Below are 22,271 nucleotides of genomic sequence, written 5' to 3'. Positions count from 1 at the left end.
ATCATTAACCCTTAACAATATAATGGAATTGTTCTTGATAAAATCAAATACAGAATTTATTCCACAATTAAAATAGAAAAAACGGGGATAATAGAGAAGTGAATAGTTGGCGAAATGAAATTGTACACTGTGGTGGTTTAAGTTATGAATTGCCTTGCAAAAAAACTAAGAATCAATTAAACTTACTCCATTCTTTCAGTTATTTTGATTCTCTCCAATGTTTTTGCAAATCCATTTTGTTCGATATCTCCTCGCCTAATCATTGCTTCGACAACACGAGTGACAATATTCATCTCAACATTTTTCACTCTGTGAACATTCTGAACAAGATCTGCATATCGTGTCTTCATGCCAACTTTGAACTGTGCATTGATTTCAGCTTCAATAGATTCAAACAATGAAGGAGGAGGTCTTGCAGCTAGGAAGGAAAAGCAAAATTGAGCAAAATAAATTTTGAAAAATAAAAAAAAAATATTTCCCAAGATTTAATAATAATAATATTTCATAATTCCTTCAACCAATAATAACAAAATACCTCCAGCATGAACACCACTTCTGTCTTCTCCACCTTCTGTCGATTCCGACGCTGCAGCCGGTGACGAAGCAGGCGCTGCCTTGTGTGTCTCCTGTCTGAACCCTTCGCTCATCTCGTTTGCTCTGCGGAACAGCGACATCGCCATCTGTGCGTGATGCTCCTTCACCACATTCTCCAGCCCCATCCGCGCATACGCCTCAGACAGACGCACACACGCCTCCAGCTGCCTGACTGTGATGGGGATGTGCTTGTACGCTCTGTTGCGAGAGTATATCCCCTTTGCAGCAAGCTCTTCTTCTTCCTCCTTCGCCTTGCGCTGCTGCTCCCTCAACGCAACATATCCGTCTTGAAGGACACTCAACGCTTCCTTAGAGAGAACTGGATGGCACGCCCTAAAAAAAAGACAGGGATTATTCAGAAAAAAAAAAAAAAGAAAAGAAAAAAGAAAAAACAATTTGATGCAAAGCATAAGACAAAATTATATAAACGAATAAAATACATTAAAATTAAAATATATATTGCAAAAGAAATAAGATAAATAAAAAAACAAGAAAAAAAAAAAAACAAGATATATTTCAAACTTCTTTGCATAAGCAATGTAACGTTTCAAGAAAGCGATGTCAACTGGGCCAGTAACTGCCTCTTTTTCTCCTCCACGGCGGACATCAATCACACGACCAGCAATTGCCTTTAATTATTTGTATTGAGAGAATAAATAAATGAAAATATTAGCATTGCACATCATAAACATAAAAAATGAAGTGTTTATTAACTAAAACGATAATTCAAGATAATGATTAATAATTCCTTTCATTCAAATTCTATCATTTATCACGCACCAACCCTTTCCTCTCTTTCTCCCAATTTCACACCTTATCCCTTTCAACATTAATCACATCGCGAATAAGGAAGATCAGATCAAAACGAGACAAAATCGTTGTCTGAAAGTCGATGTTTTCTGCAGCACTCCTCAGATCGTCAAAGGAGCCAAACACAGGATTAGCAGCAGCCATCACGCTGCACCGCGAGTTCAGCACTGTTGTTATGCCTGCTTTGGCAATGGAAATGGTCTGTTGCTCCATCGCTTCGTGGATTGCGACACGATCTTCTTCACCCATTTTGTCGAACTCATCAATGCACACAACACCTCCATCAGCAAGAACCATAGCTCCTCCTTCCAAATACCACTCGCCCTAACACAAATGAAGTGATAAAAAAACAAAGTTAGATATTTTAATCAAGCCAAATTTAATCAGATAAATAAATAAATAAATAAATAAATAAATAAATAAATAAATAAATAAACATCACAGTAAAGATACAAATAGAAGCCATTTACACACCGTTGCTCCTTCTTTTGTAACAGCTGCTGTCAAACCAGCCGCAGAGCTTCCCTTTCCCGAAGTGAACACGCTGAGCGGAGCGACTGTATTGACAAACTTCAGAAACTGAGATTTTGCTGTTCCTGGATCACCCAGCAGCAGAATGTTGATATCTCCTCTGATTCTCATTCCATCAGGCATCTCTTTTCTTCTTCCTCCAAACAGAAGACAGCAAATGGCTTCCTTAATTGTATCGTGCCCAAACACTGCTGGCTCGATTGAAGCAATCAACTTTTTGATGTGGTCAGGATCTCTTGAAAACTGGAATTAAAAATTATTTTAGAAAACAGAAGTTTTTATTTCAAAAAAAAAATAAATAAAATAAAATAAAAAATAAAATAAAATTTGTTAACAATAATATCCAGAATCAAAAATTCAAAAGTTAGTTTCAATACACATCTATTTCTAACAATAAAAAAGAGTTCCATCAAACCTCTCTAAATCTCTCTTCATCAGTTATTCCAACTCCATGTGGAACAGACATCAGAGCCAACTCACTCGGGGTCGATGATGTGGATGTTCCCAAACCAGAAGTTGATGAGGACAGGGACGATGACATTGTTGTGTATGCATCAAGAGCTGTACCATCTTCACGCACACCCACAACAGCAATGAAGTTCTGTCTCACTGAAGGATCGTCTTGTTGTGGTGGGCCAGCTTCGTAGATTCCATATACAGTCACATTCATTCCTGGCTTCACGCGATTAACAAGATTTCTGCAAAACAAAAGAAATTATGAATAATTATGTTTCAAATAGAAATTGGTACCAATTGTTTCAGAAAAAAAAGAGAATAAAAAATCATTGTTATATAACAAATATATGGTATTAACCTTTGCATAACAATTCTGATATGACGAGGGATATCACTCATTTCAAGATCTTCGTGTCTTTCTTGTAAATTAACTGTTTGAAAATCCACAAATGTTGATTGGCTGTGAACAAGACTGAATGGATCAAGAGGGCAGTTTGCTTGCCGTAGACCTAAATCTGTTGTCTGCATTGCTCTCATTCCCGAGCCGATTTGACTAATCGGTTTGATTGAAACAAACAAATTAAACACATGTGGAAAATAGTTAAGTTACAAATAAAAATCTTTCTTCAAACCCATCACATGTACGCGGCAAAGATATCTTCCCTCCATTTGTTAAAATCTGAAGTGGATCGATTGTTAGATGTTTGATAGTTCGGCAATTTCTGCATTGAATGGTTGCATGTTCCAAAGCACAAGACACACGAGAAGATTGAAGAACCAATCCTCTCACAGCAACCATAGTGCCAACCAGTTGATCCTATTAAAATATTCGCTTTATTGAAATTAAAACTAATTGAGCAAACACTTAGCTGTCTTATTGTTTTGGTCTTTTCAATTGAAGGTGGCTTCATCATAACAAAAAACGATCGTTGTTCTTCAATTTGAGAAGCTTCGCGACGAGCTGCTTCATTTAACTATTTTTGAATAAATAATGATTTAAAAAATACATTTTACACAGAAGGAATGACAAACCAACGGGATGAATTTTGATGGATGAGCTTTAATGTCATCTGCAAGTCTTTTTTGTTCTGGAGCTTTGAAATCTTCAAGGTCGATTTCAACAAAATTTTCTTCTCTGATTCTTCTTTGTTCGATTTCCTTACGATAAGGATAATCCATTTGCTTTCCTGGAAAATCGTGAAGAAATGATTTGAATTTTTCTATTATTGCATCATCTCTAGTGTCATCTTCCATGATAGCTGGCCTTTCTCGTGGATCTCCAACTGAAGTGGTGACTCTATCAGGTTGCCAATCCATTAAATTAGATTCTTATTCTGCAAAACATTGCATTGAAAGAAAGATAAGAGATGAATAAACATTCCTCGGAATTAAACTCCTTAATACTTCAGAAAAAACAAACCTTACAAAGAAATTTGAATTTTGAAACAAATTTAAGGTATTGATCAACTCACATTTCTTTTCTAAAGAGTGAAAAATTCTAACTTTTTATTCGTGTTTTTAATTAAAAATGTGGTCAATAAGCATTTTTTTTTTTGTAAAATGACTTCGATAAATTCTCAGATATCATTATTTTTTTCATATCTTCAAAATTCATCTTTAAAAATTCGATTAAATTTCATTATTGTATAAAAATATAATTAGAAAAACCAAATAAACAAAAAAGAATAACTGTGGCTTAAATGAAATCGTTTCCTCCAAGCTCTCTTCTTTAAATTAAAATGAAATAATCTTTTTCTTCAATTGAATAATTATTCTTTCAAATAAATAAATGAAATTCTGAGCTGTTTTTCATTCAGCTGTTGCACTCTTGCCATTCTCACAATTGGCATTCATATCTTTTTCTTTAGTGTCCTGCTGTGTGAATAACGAAAACTCAGAAAACGATTCATCGAACGATGGCTGAGACAGCATAAACATAGACGGGGTGAGAAGATCGAGTGCTTGTGATGAAATTGACAGCTGACTGTCCATTTGCAATCCGTTCTGTTCAGACGGCTGAGAAAGAGAAGCGTCCTGAAGTGAATGGGAAGATGCATATTGCTGGCTTGAAGTGGGTGATGTTTGTGAGAATGAAATGGCTGTGGAATTTGGATTCTGAAGATTCTTGTTGGATGAGTTGGAAGTGGAAAAAGAAGAAGAAGAAGAAGAAGAAGAAGAAGAAGAAGAAGAAGAAGAAGAAGAAGAAGAAGAAGAAGAAGTTGATGATGATGATGATGATGATGATGATGACGAAGACGAAGACGAAGACGAAGACGAAGACGAAGAAGAAGAAGAAGAAGAAGTCTCTGGAGAAGTCTCTGAAGTGATGCTTGAGGCAGAATCTGTACAAAGCTCGTGCGCAACTGTCGGAGAAGCCGACAAACTTGATTTTTTGTTGAAAAACATGTCAAACAATTCTGTTGTTGTGTGAGACGGAAAAGGAGAAATGCTGAATGACTCACTTGGACTTGTCGAATAGCTCATCGTATCTGAATGAACAACACCTGCAGGTTTTGTGCTGCTTCTGCTGCTGTGCGAAGCAATTGGAACCTCCTTCGAAGAATCGTCGCCTGCGACTTCAACATCCATTTGGATATTTTTATTATCTTCTTCTGAGGCAACAAAAGATGGATTGTGCTTTTTAAAGTTTTGTTCGTCTGCTACAGGCTTTGTTTCGTTGGTATTTATTGAACTTTCCTCTTCAGATTTGCCATTATTCTCTTTTCGATTCGAGAAATCATTCTCAGAACGCTTTTCTGTTTGGCTCAAATTTTCTTCGTTTTCACTCTTTACCTCAATTTCAATATTTTTCGCTTCCTCTTTCTTTATTTCAAAAGAAGCATTCAATGATTCGCTTCTGAGCTTCGACTCTTCTTGTTCTCTTTTCCTGTTCCATTCATCCAGTTCGCTCTGGCCGGGGACTGCATTTCTCTTTCTCTTCATTGGAAACGCTTGTTCAACTTTCTCTATCTCCGTTTCATCTTCATTTTGCTGGTCATTTTTTAATCTCTCTTCACTTTCGTTTATTTCTTTCCTTTCAGCTTCACAAGTTGAGCTACTGTTGCTTCTGGAAACAGACAAAGATAAAAATTTGTCATTCTGCAGAGAGCTTGAAGATGAGAGCAAAGGAGATAAAGCATTCAGATTTGAAGTGTTACTGCTTTGGTGAAGTGAACTGACTGTAATGGGATTTTGCTTAGCGTCGAATGAGATAGATGGCGATCTTGCCAAAACAGATTGAATGCTCGCTGTTAGAGGCTCCATCTCTTTCATCTGCTCTTTCAGGTTTAACTCGAGAGTGTCCATCAATCCCTGTCAGATAAATATGATTATTTTTGTTTGAAAGAAAAAATATGAACAATACATGGTTGAAAAAAGTCATTGATAAACTTTTTTAAAAGAAAAGGTCACAAAACCATAATTTCGGTAAAAACTTGCTCATGATTCGAAAATTGTGTCGCAAATGGTTGAAGCGTCACTTCAGATTAAGTTTTTTTATGAAAATGAAAGTTGGAGAAAGGAAAAAGCACAATATCAAATTAAAGGGATTGCTTAACTTTATCATTCACAAGCAATAAGAAGGCAAACAAGGATTAACTTCCAGTTGAATAAGCTTATTCCTGAATGCGTCTGCTTTCTTGATCTCGTTTTGAAAAATTGTTGTTTGTGCTTCAAATTGCCTTTCAAGGTTTACAAGCTGATCGTTCAGCACTTTTGTTGATTCTATTTTGCAATTAAAAGAGGAGAAAAATAAGAAAGTTTTTTCCTGAATATTTACAATTTATTTAACCTTCAAATTTTTTTTTCATTTCCTCCGATGCATCATTCATTGACAGCTGCTCCTTCTTCATTTTTTCACTTTCCTCTTCCTTCTTCTTTACTTCTTCTGTTGTTTCCTCTATGGATGACTTAAAAAAACCATGTTCCAGACAAAAAAGTGAAACAATTCAAACTTCAAGTTTTTCGATTTTTTCTTTTGCTTCTCTCAATTCTTCCCTTATAGGTCTTGGCTTAGGTTGAAGAGACGGAATGCTTTGAGTTATTAACCCTATGTGAATCATTTTAAAAAAGTTATTAAAAAAACAAACGAAGAAACAACTCCAGAAAATCTCATTGGAGGTTTTGAGGTGGATGAAATCGACGCTCCAGATAGCTGGTTAGTTGTTCTACCTGGTAGTAACGTTTTTCTATTATTCTGCATTGAAAATATAAAGAAATCAAGAAAAAGTTATCAAAAATAATTCATTTCAGCCATAATAATTTTCTTTGCATATGGTTTTTCAAAAGAAATTTTCATGAAAAAATACAATATTTTTTTTAAAGAAACAACACATTATTAATGAAAAAAAAGTTTGAACAAAATACAGGCAAAATTTCGGAGGAAATCTGAAGACACATCCGAAAATTCACCTCGATAGACAAATAGATTCATTCACATTATGCCTGTCCGATCTATTGGTTAACTTGAAAGGCCTCCCAAACAGTCTGTTTTTGTGATTCGACAACAAAATGGATTTCTCTTTTCGAAATGGTTCAAAATTATTGCTATAATTAAGGAAACAACAATAAGTTCCAAACTTTTCTGCTTTCATGTCATGACAAGTCAAACAATCTCATGCAAAAATTTAAAGAAAAATTGAAAAAATGAGAAATTTTTTCGAAAATTCTGAATAGAAAAAAATTCATGAAGCAATAAATATCGTTTCAAATAATACATTTATTGAGTTTTGCTCTTGTTTTCATGGTAATAGTCGATTAGATCGACACCCTAAAAAATCGATAAGTCAACTTTATATTTGAATAAAATAACTTGTTTTGCTAATAGAAGTTTATTGACAAAATTTTAACAAAGCAAAATTTCCATGCTTTTTTAAGCTAAAAACGAGGAATTATATATAAAAAAGGGAATTATGATCATTAACATTGCCTTTAAAGAATACGATTTGTGAAAAAAAAGGAATTCACAACCTATTTTGCAGTTTTCACATTGAAGAAACATGATGAATATGACAACAGTTACAGAAATAGACTTGTAAAGTACTAGATATTTTACGGCAACTATCTGTATTTAGCAAAATGCTTTGTTGTTACGAAAAATCAAGACTTGTTACGGATAAATCATACTTGTTACGGAAAAAAAACCATTCTTTCAGACAAAGATTTTATATTTAAAAGGAAACACGATTTATGTGTATTTTGAGACACTTGTGTTCCAATTTATTAGACTGATAAATTCTCATTAAAGATGAGTTATTAAACGATCGTAAATCCTTTTATTATGTATGAATCGTTTTTTGTGAACAAAAAACAAAAAATTATTTTATTTTATAAATTCTTTTTTCATATTGAAGCATTAAAACTGATAGCTCATGCTCCCAAGTTAGAAATACAGACATTCTACACAAAAATTACGCTAATGGGATGCTATATTCACAAACATCATCGTCGTTTTCAGCAACAGCTTCCACTTCGAATTCATTGAAGACTTCTGTTTACTCCGGTCAAGCAAGCAGCAACTTAATGAAAAAACAAAAGAATGGCCTGAATGAATGTGTTTCTCGATGAAAAATAATAGCGAATAGAGGATATCAGAGGGTGGTGGAAGGTTTGGAGTTAATAACTCCGATCAAAAATACTAAAGCTAATGAAGAGATCGAATACAACGCGCAGTTAGCTAAAAAGAGGATTCCTGTTGAATGGTTTTTTGGCAGGATGAAACGAGTATGGAAGCAATTAGCGAACAGATATCGGAATGGGCTGGATGATACCAAAAATGATATAGAAATTACTGTGTGGCTGACAAATCTAAATATACAGGCAAACGATCTAACAGAAGATGATGGCAAGTTTGAGCAGCAATGTCTTATTTTTAATCAAGATGAAGTGGAAAAGCAAACAAAAAAAAGGCGCGCATCAAACTGTATGTTCAGAGAGAAAATGAAAAGAAAACGAAAATCAATGCACGATGAAGAAATACATATGGAGAATTCAAAACAACGGAAAATAGCTTGTGACGAGAGCAACAAAGAAATAGAAGGCAACGAAGAATAACTATTTAGCGATTTGCACTTTTCTTATTTCGGTTTTTTAATCATTTCACCTCGGCTTTCCTTTGTCTTGAAGATCTCTTAGGTTTTTTGCCGCCCTGTTTTTCATCAACTTCACTACAAATAAATTTAACAAATAATAAGTTAATAAAGATCAAAAATAATATTTCTCTGAAATAAAAAAGCATTAAACAATAACCTGAGGTTTTGCCACGCAGTCCTATCTTTCCGATTTGTTCTGCTAATACAGATATTCAGCCTTTTCTTTAACATGAAAATTTCTTATTTCATTCTTTAACCTGTCATTAGTTGTCAAGCTGCTGCAAAACAAAATACACATCCATTTTTCGTTATGACATCTAATATCAATTTTGTTATCAACAATGGATCTGATGCTGAAGTCTGTGATAGAACTCAACAGATCCCATGCGCCACAGTGGAGTATGCTCTCTGATGCGTTGATCCCTTCAGCGATTCCTCCCTCTCTCTTCTCGTCTCCACTTTCACTCACACAAACACTCTCACATTTCGTGCCCCAAATACAAATATCACTGGAAATGGCACAACTGCCACCACCATCGCCTCCAGTGGCATTCCCCAACCACAAAACTCACATTCACGATCATCACAATCAACATCATCATTTTCATCCTTGTCATCATCATCAACAACTTCTTCGCCAGATCCATCTGCCTCGTCTGCCCTCTTCCAACAGACACAGGGTTCCCTCACAGTCTCTGCCCTCGCCATCTCCCACAACTCATCAAATCAAATCACACCCATCCTCTTCCACCTCTCTGAAAACTCCCCTTCCCTCAACCTCAACACAACCACCATCACAGGAACAACCTCATCTTCATCATCAATCACCACGCCCCTCTTCTTCCTCACTGCTGGCTCCCTCGCCCTCAACCACACAGCAATCACCAGTCTCGCCCTCAACAGCCAAAGCGTCTTCCACCTCACCTCCCCCACAGCTTCCCTCACCCTCAACTCCTCCAACATCACCGATATCACCTCCACAGCCACTCCAGCCAGCTGTGTCCTCTCCTCTGCCACCTACCCTGCCCTCTCCCTCTCCCTCACCAACTGCACCATGACCAATATCGCCTCTCGACAGCTGAACCAAAATACTGCCACAGATGGCGGATGCATCTCATTCGCCTCATCTGCCACTGCCAACACATTTTCGGCGAGTGATTCCACCTTCTCCAGCTGCTGTGTGGATGAGGATACAAGTTCTGGAGGAAGAGGTGGGGCTCTCATGATCGAGTACAAGGATAATCCACAAGTGTCAGCATCCTTCTTTTCCATCACCAATATCGTGTTTTCAGCCAACAAGGCCAGCGTCGGAAGAGATATGTATTTTGTGTGTGACTCCCTTGTCGCTTCTGTGAAAGAGCCCTTGTTCGCCTTCATGGGAAACATCACTCAGAAAGACAACTCGGCTGTTGGACATGACAGAACAGAAGCATTCGGTGATTGGAATGCCGATTTGTTTATATTTCTCAACGGGCATACAGCTGACAATGAATACATGGAAAGCATACTTGACATCAAAGAAATGTATTGTCGGCTATCAAAGATGCCCTACAAGAGGACACAAAATGCGATGTGTCTTCTGAAGAAGGTGCAGATCATAAGGCAGAAATCATTTCATCAGCTGACTTGTCGGTGAAAATATGTGCAAATGAAGGCAAAGTCGAAGAAAGATGGGGAGATGGCACACAAAATAGAAGAAAACACCTTATATGTGCATTTGATGAAATCAACATTGCTTGTCGGACATTTATTCTCTTGTTTTTAAAGAATTCTCCTCCAAATTTGAATTTCTTCCAAAACTCATTCATTCATTTGTCATCTTCTCGACATGTCAAAGGCGTGTGACGTTGTGTAACCTTCCAAACTCTATTTTGAAACCCATCCATCTCATAAAAGAACTGCTTCAATGTTTTTTCTGTTTTCACAGTAAATGCTTCAGTTTCAAAATGTGAAAAGTCGGAACTGTCCTCCTTTTTTTTATTTTTACATGTCAAACGGCTATTCTCCTCAAAAAGTTACTTCCATTTCGTTGTCTCATTATTTCAGCAGAAATTCTGCGATTGAATAAAAAATTATCTGTGCTTCTGGATAGAAATGAAAGACGAGGCATGATGTTGAATTTGTCTAGAGTCGAATGAAATGGAAATATAAATGTTTTCATTGATCATTGAAGGAGGCGTTGAAGAAGAAGAAATAAAATGAAATGAATCCATATTGATGGCATTTCATTTCCAATATTATGAATGAAAATGTCAATCATTCGACATTGATATATCGAGGCGAAGGAATGAGAATGATTTATTTTTTGTTCAGTTTATATGGGCTGAAGAATTGAATGGAATAAATGTGTCAGAATGTCCATGGTTTGATCCAACGCTAGTTGTAAATTTTCAGTTAAGAGGAAGCGGAAGAAGACAACGAAGAAGAAGAAGAAGAAGAAGAAGAAGAAGAAGAAGAAGAAGAAGAAGAGGAAGAAGACGCAAAGGAATTATTAAATCAATTGTTTTGATTATCCATCGATTGAGTTGTTATATTTTGTTGCATTCCTATTTCATTTGGAGTTATGTTCTCTATTGTATTCAACCGAGTTATTATTCCATTTGAAGAGCAAGAAGTAGAAGAAGAAGAAGAAGACGATGAAGAAGAAGAGGAAGAAGATAAAGGTTCATTAGACAATCGAGAAGTATTATTATCTTTACCAGAAGTTGTTTCAGTATTATTTCTTCTATTCTCTTTTCTTTCCATCATCACTGAATGATAAGAAGGTAAAGAATGGCTCAGCTGTTAAGAGACAAGATTTGAGCTGAGATAAACAGGAGGAGAAAGAGATTGAGGGAGAATATTGTTGTTGTTATTGTTGAGGGGATGTTGGATAGAAGAAGAAGTAGATGTTGATGATAAAGAAGATGATATAGAGGAAGAAGAGGAAGAGGTTAAAGAAAGAGATAAATCGGGAACAAAAGAAGAAGAAGAGGAAGAAGAAGAAAATTTGGCAGAAATGGAAGAAGAAGCAGAGGAGGAGGAGGAAGAAGATATAGAAGAAGAAGATGTGCGAGAAATAGGAGAAATAGAAGAACTTGAATCAAGAGTGGGAGGGAAAGACGGAGTAGTAGTCGTAGAAGAAGAAGAGGAAGAAGAAGAAGGCGATTATGAAGTTAATGCTGAATGATCAGATTTTAACACAATGACTGCTTTTGTAAATAAAATTCTTTCAACAGAATATGTGAAGAAAGAACGAAAGAAGAAAGAGAATGTGAAAGAGAAATAATGTGAATTGAATCTGATGATGCTCTTTGGACGAACTGGGAGACAAAGGCAAGTGAGACTTATCTGAAGAAAATGCAGACATAATGGATGGATTCAAATATCAAAGCAGCCAATAGCAACAACAGACGGATGATCTATTCATGAAGTAATTCGAGTATTTGATGGAAATTTCAAGCAGCGTATTTTCAAATACGAAGTAGACGTTCTTATCATCAGCCAAATTAAAAAAAATATCGTCAATGAAGAAAACGAAGGAGAAGGAGAAGAAACCACATAATCCGCAAAAATGTTGCTAAAATGCATTTTCCTTGGGAATGAACTCTATATAAAAAAATGATGTTGTCTGGTATGGAAAAAAGATTAAAAAAATACGCGAAAATAATAGATTTCACATTGATTATTAAAATTCGTTAAAGAAACACATATACCCTCCCCATTGCAAAAGCAGAAGATTACTTTATCACTGGTGCTGTCAATCTCCATTTCCGCTCCTTCGCAGCGGTTCTTTCTTCGTAGTCCTTTTTTCCCAATAAAAACTAAATTTTCAATGTTGTATCCACTTCCTTTTTCAAGAAAAAAATATTTCTGCTATTTTGCCGAATGCTGTCTTTTGTTTGCATTCTTCTTTGTTGAAAAAAGCTTTCTGTTTGAATCAATAGAAAAACAATAAATGTTATATTCGATCATGTTTCGAATTGTTTTGAAAAACACTTTTTTCATTTTTTTCACAATAGCTTGTGACCCAGGATTTAATTTTTTATCCTTTTTCCGGGTTTGATAAAGCTTTTACGAAAAAGACAGACTTGTTACGGGTTTTTCAAGGTTTATCAGTGAAAAATTTATATTTATCGAAAGAATGAGTAATTACAGGAACATCTTTGATGTTTCGTCTAACAAGTTGAACTATTTGAAAAAACTTGTTTGTATCCAGAATTTATAATTTTTTACGAAACAATTCATAGTTATGTTAAAATATCTACTGAATGAGAGAAGGGAACAGCATTGGTTGTTTTCATTAATTGAAAAAATATAATAAGGGGAGAGCTGATCGAATAAAGAAATCAAAAATATAAAGAATCCGAAGACTGTGTCGATCTATTCTTTAATTTAACAGAAGAAATATCATTTGCTAATACTGTCAAAAAAGAAAATTTGACGAAAAAGATCACGAAGTTAAACCCAAAGTGATATTAATTAATTGCTCCTTTTCCCACTTCAAACCCTAATTTCAAAACTCAAATGCTACGTAACACATTTATTATTATAAGTTTGTTATTCCTATCAAAAAGAAATCCAAAATTTTGAATATTTTTGGGTGTCGATCTAATCGACTAATGCCGTTTTCATTCTCATTAAACTATTTTGGAATATGAAATCTTTCCAAGAATGAAAAAAATTTTCATTTCAAACATCAAAATTAAATTATTGATCCAAACTCAAAATAAATTTAAATTCGAAATTTAACATTGTTTTGTGTTTTAGAGGAAGAGCAGGAACCATGCTTTTCGCGAGTTTTAGTGTCTTTATAATTATTTCCGCTCTGTTATGCATAGGAGATACCGCTTGGAAAGGAGATGAATCCAAAAAGAACGATTTGCAGAAATATGGCATTGGAGGATTAGGAAACATCAAAAAAACAAATAAAATTGTGCCCTCCTCACATAATATGAATTCAATCAATATGGTGAAGTCTAATGAGCTGCAGGTTTTGAATTCATCAAGCTGGTTGACAAATACAGAAAAAAGCTCAAAACGATTGCAGGTGGATACAGAAAGGGAATTTGATCATAATTCTGTTGCAGATGCACTCAATGATGGCAAGAATGAGTGGAGCTGGATTTGCAGCAGGATGATGGTTCTGAACGCGTCATTGGCCGTTGAGCGAATAAAAATTGACCAAAGATGCACATCTGCCATTTCTGTGAGAAATGAATTGTCTACATTGTCTGTTAGTGATTGCATCATAAGCGTGGAGACAGAGACGGATTTATCTCCTTTTGACTGTGGAGAAGGAACGATAAGAATGATGAATATTTCATTCCAAAGGACTTTTCCAAAGCAGGCATGGCCATCTCTTGTCTCAGCAAGCTCCTGCACACAACCTTTGACGGGACGTGTTCATGTTTTGTGCTGCACATTTTCTTCGTTTTGTGCCTCGTTTGCGAATCCGTTCATTAGCAGTGTAGATTTGTCATTTGCCTCGGCTTCTTTTTGCAGCTTCCACAACATTTCTGTTCAGAGCAACAATAAGCATCCACCGCAAAAGCATTCTTTGCAGGAGAGCAAAATGGAAGGCTGCATGGTCGCTGATTGTGTTTGCCCGTTTTATGGTGTTCTCATTTCTGGCTCTCGTGGATGTGGTTTTGGTTCATCAAACACTTCTTTCATTCGTTCGAAAAACACCATTTCTCATCAGAACTTCACAAATGAAGCACAATCGTTTTCAGAAGGAGAAATCAAATTTGAAGATTGCAGCTTCACTGAATGCAGTGCTGTTCATGGTGGAGCAATAGCTGTAAATGAAAGTGCGAAGCTCACTGTTGACAAATGCACATTTTCCGAATGCACCGATACATTTTATGGTTCATATGGTTATGGAGGTGCTATTTTTAGCAATGGAAGTGACTGCAACATTGAAAATTCATTGTTTAATTGTTGCAGAGGAGAGGGAAAAGGATCAATCGGAGGAGCATTTGCTCAAATTACAAATAAATTTTCTCTGATAATTGGCTGCACTTTTGAAAATTGTTCAGCAGCTTATGGAGGAAGCGTTGCATGGTTTGATGGAGGAAGTGGATCAATTTTCAACACTGTATTCAAAGGCAATAAAGCATTTCGATTTTATGCTGGAACTATATTTTTACATCTCCAAAAAGTTGATTTTGTGATGTCAAATTGTTATTTATTAAATGGAGATGCTCCAATGGGAGCAGGAGGATTTGATGTTTCCGATAATGATAACAACAAGAACGTCAAAATCCAATTTTGTTTGTTTGAAAACAATACAGTGAATAAATCGACACATGCAGCAGATATTTTTATTGGAAAGGGATTTAGTTTGACAAACAACACAGTTCAGATATTGCAAAGTTTTACACTTTCAACAGCAACAAGAAAAGTTGTGCAATGCGTTGAGTATGCAGAGAGATGCGGAGATAGAGCTGTTGAATATAACTCATATCTGCCAACAGCTCAGCCAGAAATACACATCAGCAATTCCGGAAACAATGTGGACACTTGTGGAGGAACAGACTCGGAATGCCAAACAGTGGAATATGGAGTGACAAGATGGAATTCATATTTGGGGCAGAATGTTTTGATGGCCAGCGAAGAATTCAAAGAAGACATGATTGATATCGACTGGAGAAATATCATTCTCATTGGAACAGAGAGCAACTCAACTGCAATAAAGTGCAACGAAGCCTCGTCAAATGACTGCTTGATCTCCATTGGCAATGGTTCACTGAATGCAAAGTGGATTCAATTTGTTTGTGTGTTCAATCGATCTGCGATTGCAATTGGCTCCTCAGACTCAGTTCAGTTGGAGCTGTGCAGTTTCACCAAAAGCGCCCAATCGACTCCGCCATCAACAAAATCCCTGATTCAGGTTGACGAAGGTTCATTGACGATGGAATTTGTGAATGTCTCTGGATTTGGATTTTCGCAAGGCTGTGCAATTGCTTTGTCGGATTGCAAGACTATTTCCCTTGCCAATGCTTCATTCTGGGATGTTGAGAGCGAGCAGAATGGAGGATGCCTGAAAGCAGTGTGGAGCGAAAGATCAGAGGATGGCTGCAGTGCTTCAATAAGCGGATGCACCTTTGAGCATTGTGTTGTTTCTGGTGATGGAAATGGAGGTGGGGCGCTGTTCCTCTCACTGCTAAACACGTGCTCAGCAACAATTTCGGAATGTTCCTTCGAAGAGTGCGAGGCGCCTTTCGATTCGCAGGTTGGATTCGGGGGAGGGATCTTTCTGAATCTTGAGCACTCGGATACCGCATTTGCCATCACAAATCCTTCTTTTTCATCAGAAAATCCGAATAAAGCGAAGCATGGAAACGACTTGTTTGTTCAATCGCCAGACCTGAAGGAATCGATCACGAACGAAACGCTTCCTTTTGCTTATGCGCTTGGACACGGCTCCTTTGATGATTTGCGTGGGTTCCATGGAAATGATCACGAGCATTCAATTCCGTTGGTTCTGTTTCTGGAGGAAGTTGGGAGCACAATCCATGCGGGAAGCAACGATGGAGCCGATACTGTGGTGTGTGGATTCTCGGATTATCCGTGCCAATCGGTTGATTATTGCATGGAGAGGCTGACAGAATTGGATGTTAAGACGATTGCTGTAATCAGATCAGCAACAATAAAAAGCGAAATGAATCTTCACAATTTGATCTTGAGATCATCAAACTCCTCAAAAGCGGAAATCACCTGTGCCAAGTCGCTGAATGCTCTGACTGGAAAAGTGATGGCAGCCACGGGGAATGTGCCCATCGAATTAATCCACTTTTTATTGCCATCTTCGTTTGATGCTGAGATAGAAACGTTGATGTTCTTGACTTCTGAGAGCAACCTGTCGCTGACAAAGTGCGCATTTGGGGTGCAAATGGGAGAGCCCAGCCGGATAAGTTATTGGCTGTTTCAGATGTGTGGAGGGATACTCAATATTGATGACTGCCAGATTGATTCAAGCTGCCTCTGCCAAGCACCTATTGCAGTGAGAGGGAATGGCGCTGCTGCTACGACAGTTATCTCGCTGAAAGTGAAAGAAATTATCCTTGGGGATAATCCCCTGATTCATGTGATACCATCATCAACATCCAAGCTATTGAACGATGATGCGACGAGTGACGAGGTTATCTCTCTTTCCCAATGCTCTTTTGAAGGGATCACCAACGGCAATGCAAACAGCGCTGCATTAATTTCATCCTCAATTTCAAGCCAGGTTGAGTGTTTGCATTGGAATGTCACGAATGCGAAAGGCGCTGAGAGCATGGAGGGAGGCGCAATGAAAGTTGTTGTTGAAGCGCAAGGGCAATTTACGATGGAAAACGCCACATTCACGAAATGCTGTGCTGAAAGTGAAACAGGTGGAAAAGGAGGAGGGGTCTATTTCGACTGCTCGGCTTCCAATGCATTCTCTTTCCAGCAGATGGCTTTCGATCAGTGCTCTGCAAAGAACGGGAAAAACATGTTCTTTCTTTCATCAGACCTGAATGTTTCCATCACAAAGCAGACATTGGCGTTTGAAGTCAGCAAGACAGCGGGAGATAAAAATCTGTTTGTGGGGAACGACAGCACGAAGACAAACTTTGATCTTTGCCGATTTCTGATTGGATATGCTTCTCAAGAAATCCATCTCAGCAAGAACAGTGGGTGGGATGTTCTGCGGTGTGGGAGTGCAGAAGAGCCGTGTGCAACAATGGAGTTTGGGCAGAACCATTTTCGTGCTTTGGAAGAGCCAGCGCAACCTCCCATGAACACTTTTCTGATCGTCGATGAAGCTCAGGTGAACAGCGAGGTCGATATTTCAAACGTCACCGTAACTTCAGTTGACTCAAAGTCTCGCCCTTCTCTGACTTTTGGAGCAGCCATCTCACCTCAGGCAGGAAAGGAAGAAGAAAGCGATTCTGTGCTGACAAACACCGGCACATGCGCCCTCATTAACATTGAGATCTGCTGCGGGGATGGATCTGAATGGAAGCAGACGAAGCTGATAAGCACAGCTGGCAGCGCTTTTGCAGCTCAAAGCTGCTCGTTTGCCAGCGCTTCTGAGGCAGCCATTCCTTATTGTGTTGTTGCCTGCTTGTCAGGAGCATGCGAAATATCATTCTGCTCGTTCCAATCCATCAAGTGCAAAAGTCACATTCTGATGGCATCTCATGAGAGCAGCATTGACTTGACGAATGTCTCGATGAGCAGCATGGAACTGATGGGCAAAAGCCTTGTGGCAGTGTTGGCACAGGCCGAGTGGAGAGGCGAGTCGCAGAGATTGAATGAAGGTGGCAGTCCAACAGTGCAACTGAAATGCTGCACGCTCCATTCGCTTCTCCAAAATGCTCCATCTGAGCCCTCCATCATCAGCTGCACTGGCAGCGAGCCTTGCAGCGTGTCTGTGCAAAACACATCGATGAAGAACTGTGGAAGCAGCCAAAGCGAGAAAGGTGGAGGACTGATCATGAGCCTGAGCGAAGGAGGCATTTTCGAGTGCCGTTTTTCTGCTATCTCGGAGTGTTTCTGCTCAGAAAGCGGAAGAGGAGGCGCAATATTCCTGGATTGCTCATCGATCGCGAGCGATGGTCCTTTGCCGTTCCTCTTGGAAAACACAACTTTCATGAACAACAAGGCGCTCACAGGACGAGACCTGTATGTGAGATGCACAAATATCAGATCTCAAATCAGCATTGAGCTCTTCCAGCTCGACTTCAGACCTCCGTTTGTTCGGGATCTTGCGATGTGGGGATGCACAGCACAGAATTATTATGACGAGGAAGATTTGTTGGAGCTGATTGTTGGGTATCAGAGCGAGACAATATTTGCGTCTTCTTCAGCTGACAACGCCTCTGACACGCGCCAGTGTGGTGCAATCAGCGGGCCATGTTCTTCGTTGAATGTTGCTTTGTCACACATCATTCCCTCTGCTTACAGCAATTTGCTCATCGACAAAAGCGCCCTGGTATCTGGCGAAGCAAGTGCACGCGATGTGACGATCAAGTCGCTGGAGCAAGAAAGCGACAAAGGGGTGCTCCACCTGAACTGCTGTATCGAGAGCAAGACAGGCAGTCTTGTTGCATGTTTGTCAAGAGTGAAAGTGGAGTTTCTGACGATTCTGTTTGGGGGTGCTTTTTCTTCTTCTCATTCCAGCTTAATATCGCTTGCTGATGGCAACTTGTCGATTGCAGACACAATCTTTGCTCAAGAAGCTTCTGGTGGAGGATCTGGAATTGAACTGAATTGCTCGATTGTTGAAATGAGCGGTGGAAGATTGACGATGTCTGACTGCGCTTTTGCTGGACTCTGTCTCAGTTCTTCATGCCTGGCAGCAAGTCGTGGGGAATATTTCTCGTGTGCATTTCTGAATTTCACAGATGTTATTTCTGGAGTGCTGATGGATTTCCACGATCTGGCAAAGCTGTCCATGCAGCAGGTGCATGCATCCAATTGCAGCGCTCAGCGATCAGGCCTCATTCTTCGCAACTGCAAAGACTGCCAGCTCCAGAACATTCAGATGAGAGGCACTCAGAGCGGATCAAACATGATTGTGCTTTCCTCAGATGGTTCGGGAGGTCGTTCAAACATCCAGGGCATTCATTTGGAATTCGATGATACTCGCGCTTCAAGTGAATCGTTGGTTTCTGTTGAATGCCAAGATTCAGATGTTGAAATGAATTTCTTGGTTGTTTCAAACACAGTGCTTGGGGATGGGTGTGCAGTGAGCGTAACATCGAATGCTTCTGCCTTCCATTTGAAGCAGTCTTCATTCCAAAACATAACCCGAGATTCGCTTGGCCCGTGCTGCTTGGCTGCTTCGTCTTCATCTTTGTTGCTGGAATTGGAGAACTGCTCGAACAAAAAGTGTGCTTCGCCATCTGAAAAAGGGAGCATTGCAGCGTTGGCAGATTTGGCAGATGCTTGCATGTCTTCGTGTGTGTTCGAAGGAGCAGCAAGCGAGGCAGAGTTGAGAGCGAACGACGAGCGATCAGAAGAGCTGTGCCAGTGGAGCGGATCGATGGTTGATCTTCAGAATTGCACAGGAAGGATTATAGACACAAGTGTTGCCAACTCATCGAAAGGAGGGCTGTCTGTGTCAGGCGGAAGCATTTCCATTCAATTTGGATTGTTTGCCAACAACAGCCCAAATGCAGCAGGCTATCCGTCCATGAGGAACAACATCGTCTGCTCAGACCATGCGCTGCTGAACATTCAAAGTCTGAAAGGCGGAGATGGCTTAAAAGAGAGCTCATCACTTTGGGTTTTGAACTTGGGATGTAATCTTTCTGGAATTGCTTCAGAAAGAGTCTCTCCGTTCTTCATTCCGCAGCTGGCTTCAGTGAAGTCTCACCAACAAGGCAACACTCTTGCGATTGATCTTGCTGGTTCCTTGCTCCTGCCCTGTGGCTTGTCCCTCCAGGTAGATTCCTTCGATGGCTCAGTTCACAATCTGCAGGTGTATCCGCTGCAAGCAGAAGAGTTTGCAGGCGAAACAGAGATTCACACAGCCATTCCAGCCTCAATTGTTACAACTGTGTCTGAGGAAACAGAAGTGTCTGTGAAAATCTTATTTGGAAGGTCTGAATCTCCAGCCTCAACAGATTCATTTATTCTGAAGAACAGAAGTGAGATTGAGCCAAAAGGAGATGAAAGAATTGTTGAAGGAGGAAAAGAAGGAAAATCGATATGGCCTATAATTGTAGTAATTGTGTGCATTGTTTGTATAATACTGCTTGTAGTCATTGTTGTTTTGGCTGTAAGATGGAGAAAGTCGGAGAGAAGAACAGAAGAATTGGAAGAGATTGTGAATGATACAGTGAAAAAAGATCCGAAGCTGATTGAGATGGTGACGATGGAGATGTCACCTGAAGCGCAATGGAGGAGAGCAGAAAGGGAGGCGGAGAAAAAGAACGATGAGAGGTTTAAGAAGAGAGTGTATGAGAAAAGCTTGGGACATTCAGAGTCATCAGAGCATCTTCTCTCCGAGAGTGGCTCAACTGAATATATATTGGGAAGGGATTCAGACAAGATTCCACAATGGATGTTGGAAAAGGTGGATGAGAAAGAAGAAGATGATGATGAAACAAGAAAGAGAACACCATCGCCATCAATATCTTCGACATGTTCAACTGATTCAGATTCAACTTTTATCCGGCCAGAGAGTATGTGTCCAACCACTTCATCGATGTCGAATCTGGTGGATGCAATGGCCTGCTCATCCCCTCATGAAAAGCTGATTGTGGATCTGAGGGATTCATTGTTCATGTTGCTTCATGGAAGGAATGAGAAAAAGGAGATGGCGATTGGCTCGTTAAAGGAGAGGGAGCAAACAGCTGCCCAAATCCTGTTCTGGGTGGCTAATCTCGCCCTTCACTCATTTGATGAAATGGAAAATCCACTTCAGTCACTTTCAAATCTCAGCCCACACATTGTATTGTTCTCAGAGCATATGGTGATCTGCATTGCGATGCATTCAGACTGTTCTTCTGATGATAGTTCAGATTCATCATCTGTGTTTTCGTGCTCGTCTGACTGCTCGACTGTGAGTGATGATGATGGAAACTCTCTGCCTTCATCAGCGTTTGAGGATAACGAGGACAATCGATATGAGTGCATGCGGTGGAAGGCACCAGAGCTGCTGATGAACAAGAACAAGGAAGCAACAAAGGAATCTGTTGTGTTCTCAATCGGGATGATGCTGTGGGAGTGCTTGACATTACAGATCCCGTTTGGCGATTATGAGGGAGAGGTGGCAGGGCAGAAGATTGTGAATGGGGAGAGGCCGAGTGTGGATGGTGTGATGGAGTCGGATCTTGCAGAAGCAGTGGAGGGTTGCTGGGCAGGGGAAAGCGAAGCCAGACTGAGTGTTGTTGAGCTGAAGAGGGTGTTCATTCAGCACTTCCCGAAAGAGGCAGTGGTTATGACGGTGTCAGATGCAATTGACTTTGCAACGTGAAGCAGTGGAGTGGGATGGGAGGTGGCTGCCTGGAAAGCGTATGTGGGTGATGGGGAGAAGAGTTTGAAGGGGAACTGCGAAATGGGGAAATGAAAATTGAAATTGAAGAGTTGTCCTGGCTGAAGGAGTTTGTGTGGGAAATTGATCAAAGGGATTCGCTCAATGTTAGAAATGTATTGTGCGTGGTTTGAGTATCGCCGATACTTGTAATTCAAATGTTTGTATCTTTATATTGACTTTTTTTATTCATTCATACATTTGCATTTCACGTTTTCTGTTATTGCAAATCAATTATAATGAGTCAAATATTCTTCTGTGTATTCAATTTTCAAGTTTTATGTTAATTGTGCTTTTAAGCACATTCAAAGCTTTTTTGTTTCATCCATTGTTATTTTACAAGATTTTTCTTTTCAGTTATAAATATCATCACCTGTTTAAAGCACCACTTTGTGAGAATTGCCTCTGGTTATCTCTTTTTTGTTCTGTTTTTCCATCCAAATGTGTAATTCCAGAATGTTGAATTTTTTCATTTGTGCACGATATCTCTGATATGCTTTATAATCATAATTTTTCAAACACCATTGATTTTTAATCATTAAAATTTGTTTCTTCTGAGTTTGTGATTTTTCGTTGTTATAAATATAAGGTTTTGAAAGCGAATAACTGAATAAAAACACTATCAGTCTTTGACAGATTTGCTTATTTTGAAAAATGCTTGAACAAAAAATTGCTTGTCAAAATGAAAACAAGAAAAATATCTTTGAACTCAAAAAAATTCGCTTAAAGTTCGCTCGATAAAAAAGCAGATAAGAGAGGAAATGGTCGACTTGTCCATTTTTGACAGGAGAAAAAAA

General features: G+C 38.8%; 6 protein-coding genes across 6 annotated transcripts; 2 read left to right on the top strand and 4 right to left on the bottom strand.

The window, feature by feature from the left end:
• Nucleotides 1-34: 34 nt before the first annotated feature.
• On the bottom strand, nt 35-3,708 carry MONOS_10104 (DNA replication licensing factor MCM5; the record flags this gene model as incomplete). The annotated part of the gene is made up of 10 exons (XM_067862518.1): nt 35-418; nt 536-927; nt 1,117-1,223; nt 1,408-1,728; nt 1,879-2,178; nt 2,351-2,633; nt 2,750-2,944; nt 3,024-3,208; nt 3,255-3,365; nt 3,424-3,708. The coding sequence occupies 10 exons, from the start codon at nt 3,706-3,708 to the stop codon at nt 183-185; spliced, it is 2,415 nt and encodes an 804-aa protein (XP_067734348.1). The 3' UTR covers nt 35-182.
• Nucleotides 3,709-3,968: 260 nt separating this feature from the next.
• On the bottom strand, nt 3,969-6,592 carry MONOS_10105 (uncharacterized protein; the record flags this gene model as incomplete). Its single annotated transcript, XM_067862519.1, has 6 exons — nt 3,969-5,703; nt 5,808-5,869; nt 5,980-6,114; nt 6,182-6,299; nt 6,345-6,423; nt 6,480-6,592. 6 exons carry the CDS (start codon nt 6,590-6,592, stop codon nt 4,201-4,203), a joined length of 2,010 nt encoding a protein of 669 aa, XP_067734347.1. The 3' UTR covers nt 3,969-4,200.
• Nucleotides 6,593-8,945: 2,353 nt separating this feature from the next.
• Nucleotides 8,946-9,188, bottom strand: MONOS_10106 (uncharacterized protein; the record flags this gene model as incomplete). Its single annotated transcript, XM_067862520.1, has 1 exon — nt 8,946-9,188. One exon carries the CDS (start codon nt 9,186-9,188, stop codon nt 8,946-8,948), a length of 243 nt encoding a protein of 80 aa, XP_067734346.1.
• A 112-nt stretch (nt 9,189-9,300) lies between these two features.
• MONOS_10107 (uncharacterized protein) lies at nt 9,301-9,866 on the bottom strand (the record flags this gene model as incomplete). Its single annotated transcript, XM_067862521.1, has 2 exons — nt 9,301-9,558; nt 9,624-9,866. The coding sequence occupies 2 exons, from the start codon at nt 9,864-9,866 to the stop codon at nt 9,301-9,303; spliced, it is 501 nt and encodes a 166-aa protein (XP_067734345.1).
• Nucleotides 9,867-11,043: 1,177 nt separating this feature from the next.
• Nucleotides 11,044-11,649, top strand: MONOS_10108 (uncharacterized protein; the record flags this gene model as incomplete). The annotated part of the gene is made up of 2 exons (XM_067862522.1): nt 11,044-11,143; nt 11,357-11,649. The coding sequence occupies 2 exons, from the start codon at nt 11,044-11,046 to the stop codon at nt 11,647-11,649; spliced, it is 393 nt and encodes a 130-aa protein (XP_067734344.1).
• A 1,337-nt stretch (nt 11,650-12,986) lies between these two features.
• MONOS_13365 (uncharacterized protein) lies at nt 12,987-21,417 on the top strand (the record flags this gene model as incomplete). Its single annotated transcript, XM_067866058.1, has 2 exons — nt 12,987-13,014; nt 13,301-21,417. 2 exons carry the CDS (start codon nt 12,987-12,989, stop codon nt 21,415-21,417), a joined length of 8,145 nt encoding a protein of 2,714 aa, XP_067734343.1.
• Between the last annotated feature and the right edge of the window lie 854 nt (nt 21,418-22,271).

Source organism: Monocercomonoides exilis (genome assembly GCF_001643675.1).
Source record: "Monocercomonoides exilis strain PA203 chromosome Unknown scaffold5-2102611, whole genome shotgun sequence".
NCBI classification, from domain to species: domain Eukaryota; phylum Preaxostyla; order Oxymonadida; family Polymastigidae; genus Monocercomonoides; species Monocercomonoides exilis.
The sequence above is the reverse complement of the archived record's forward strand: the minus strand, read 5'-3'. Positions and strand labels throughout refer to the sequence as shown.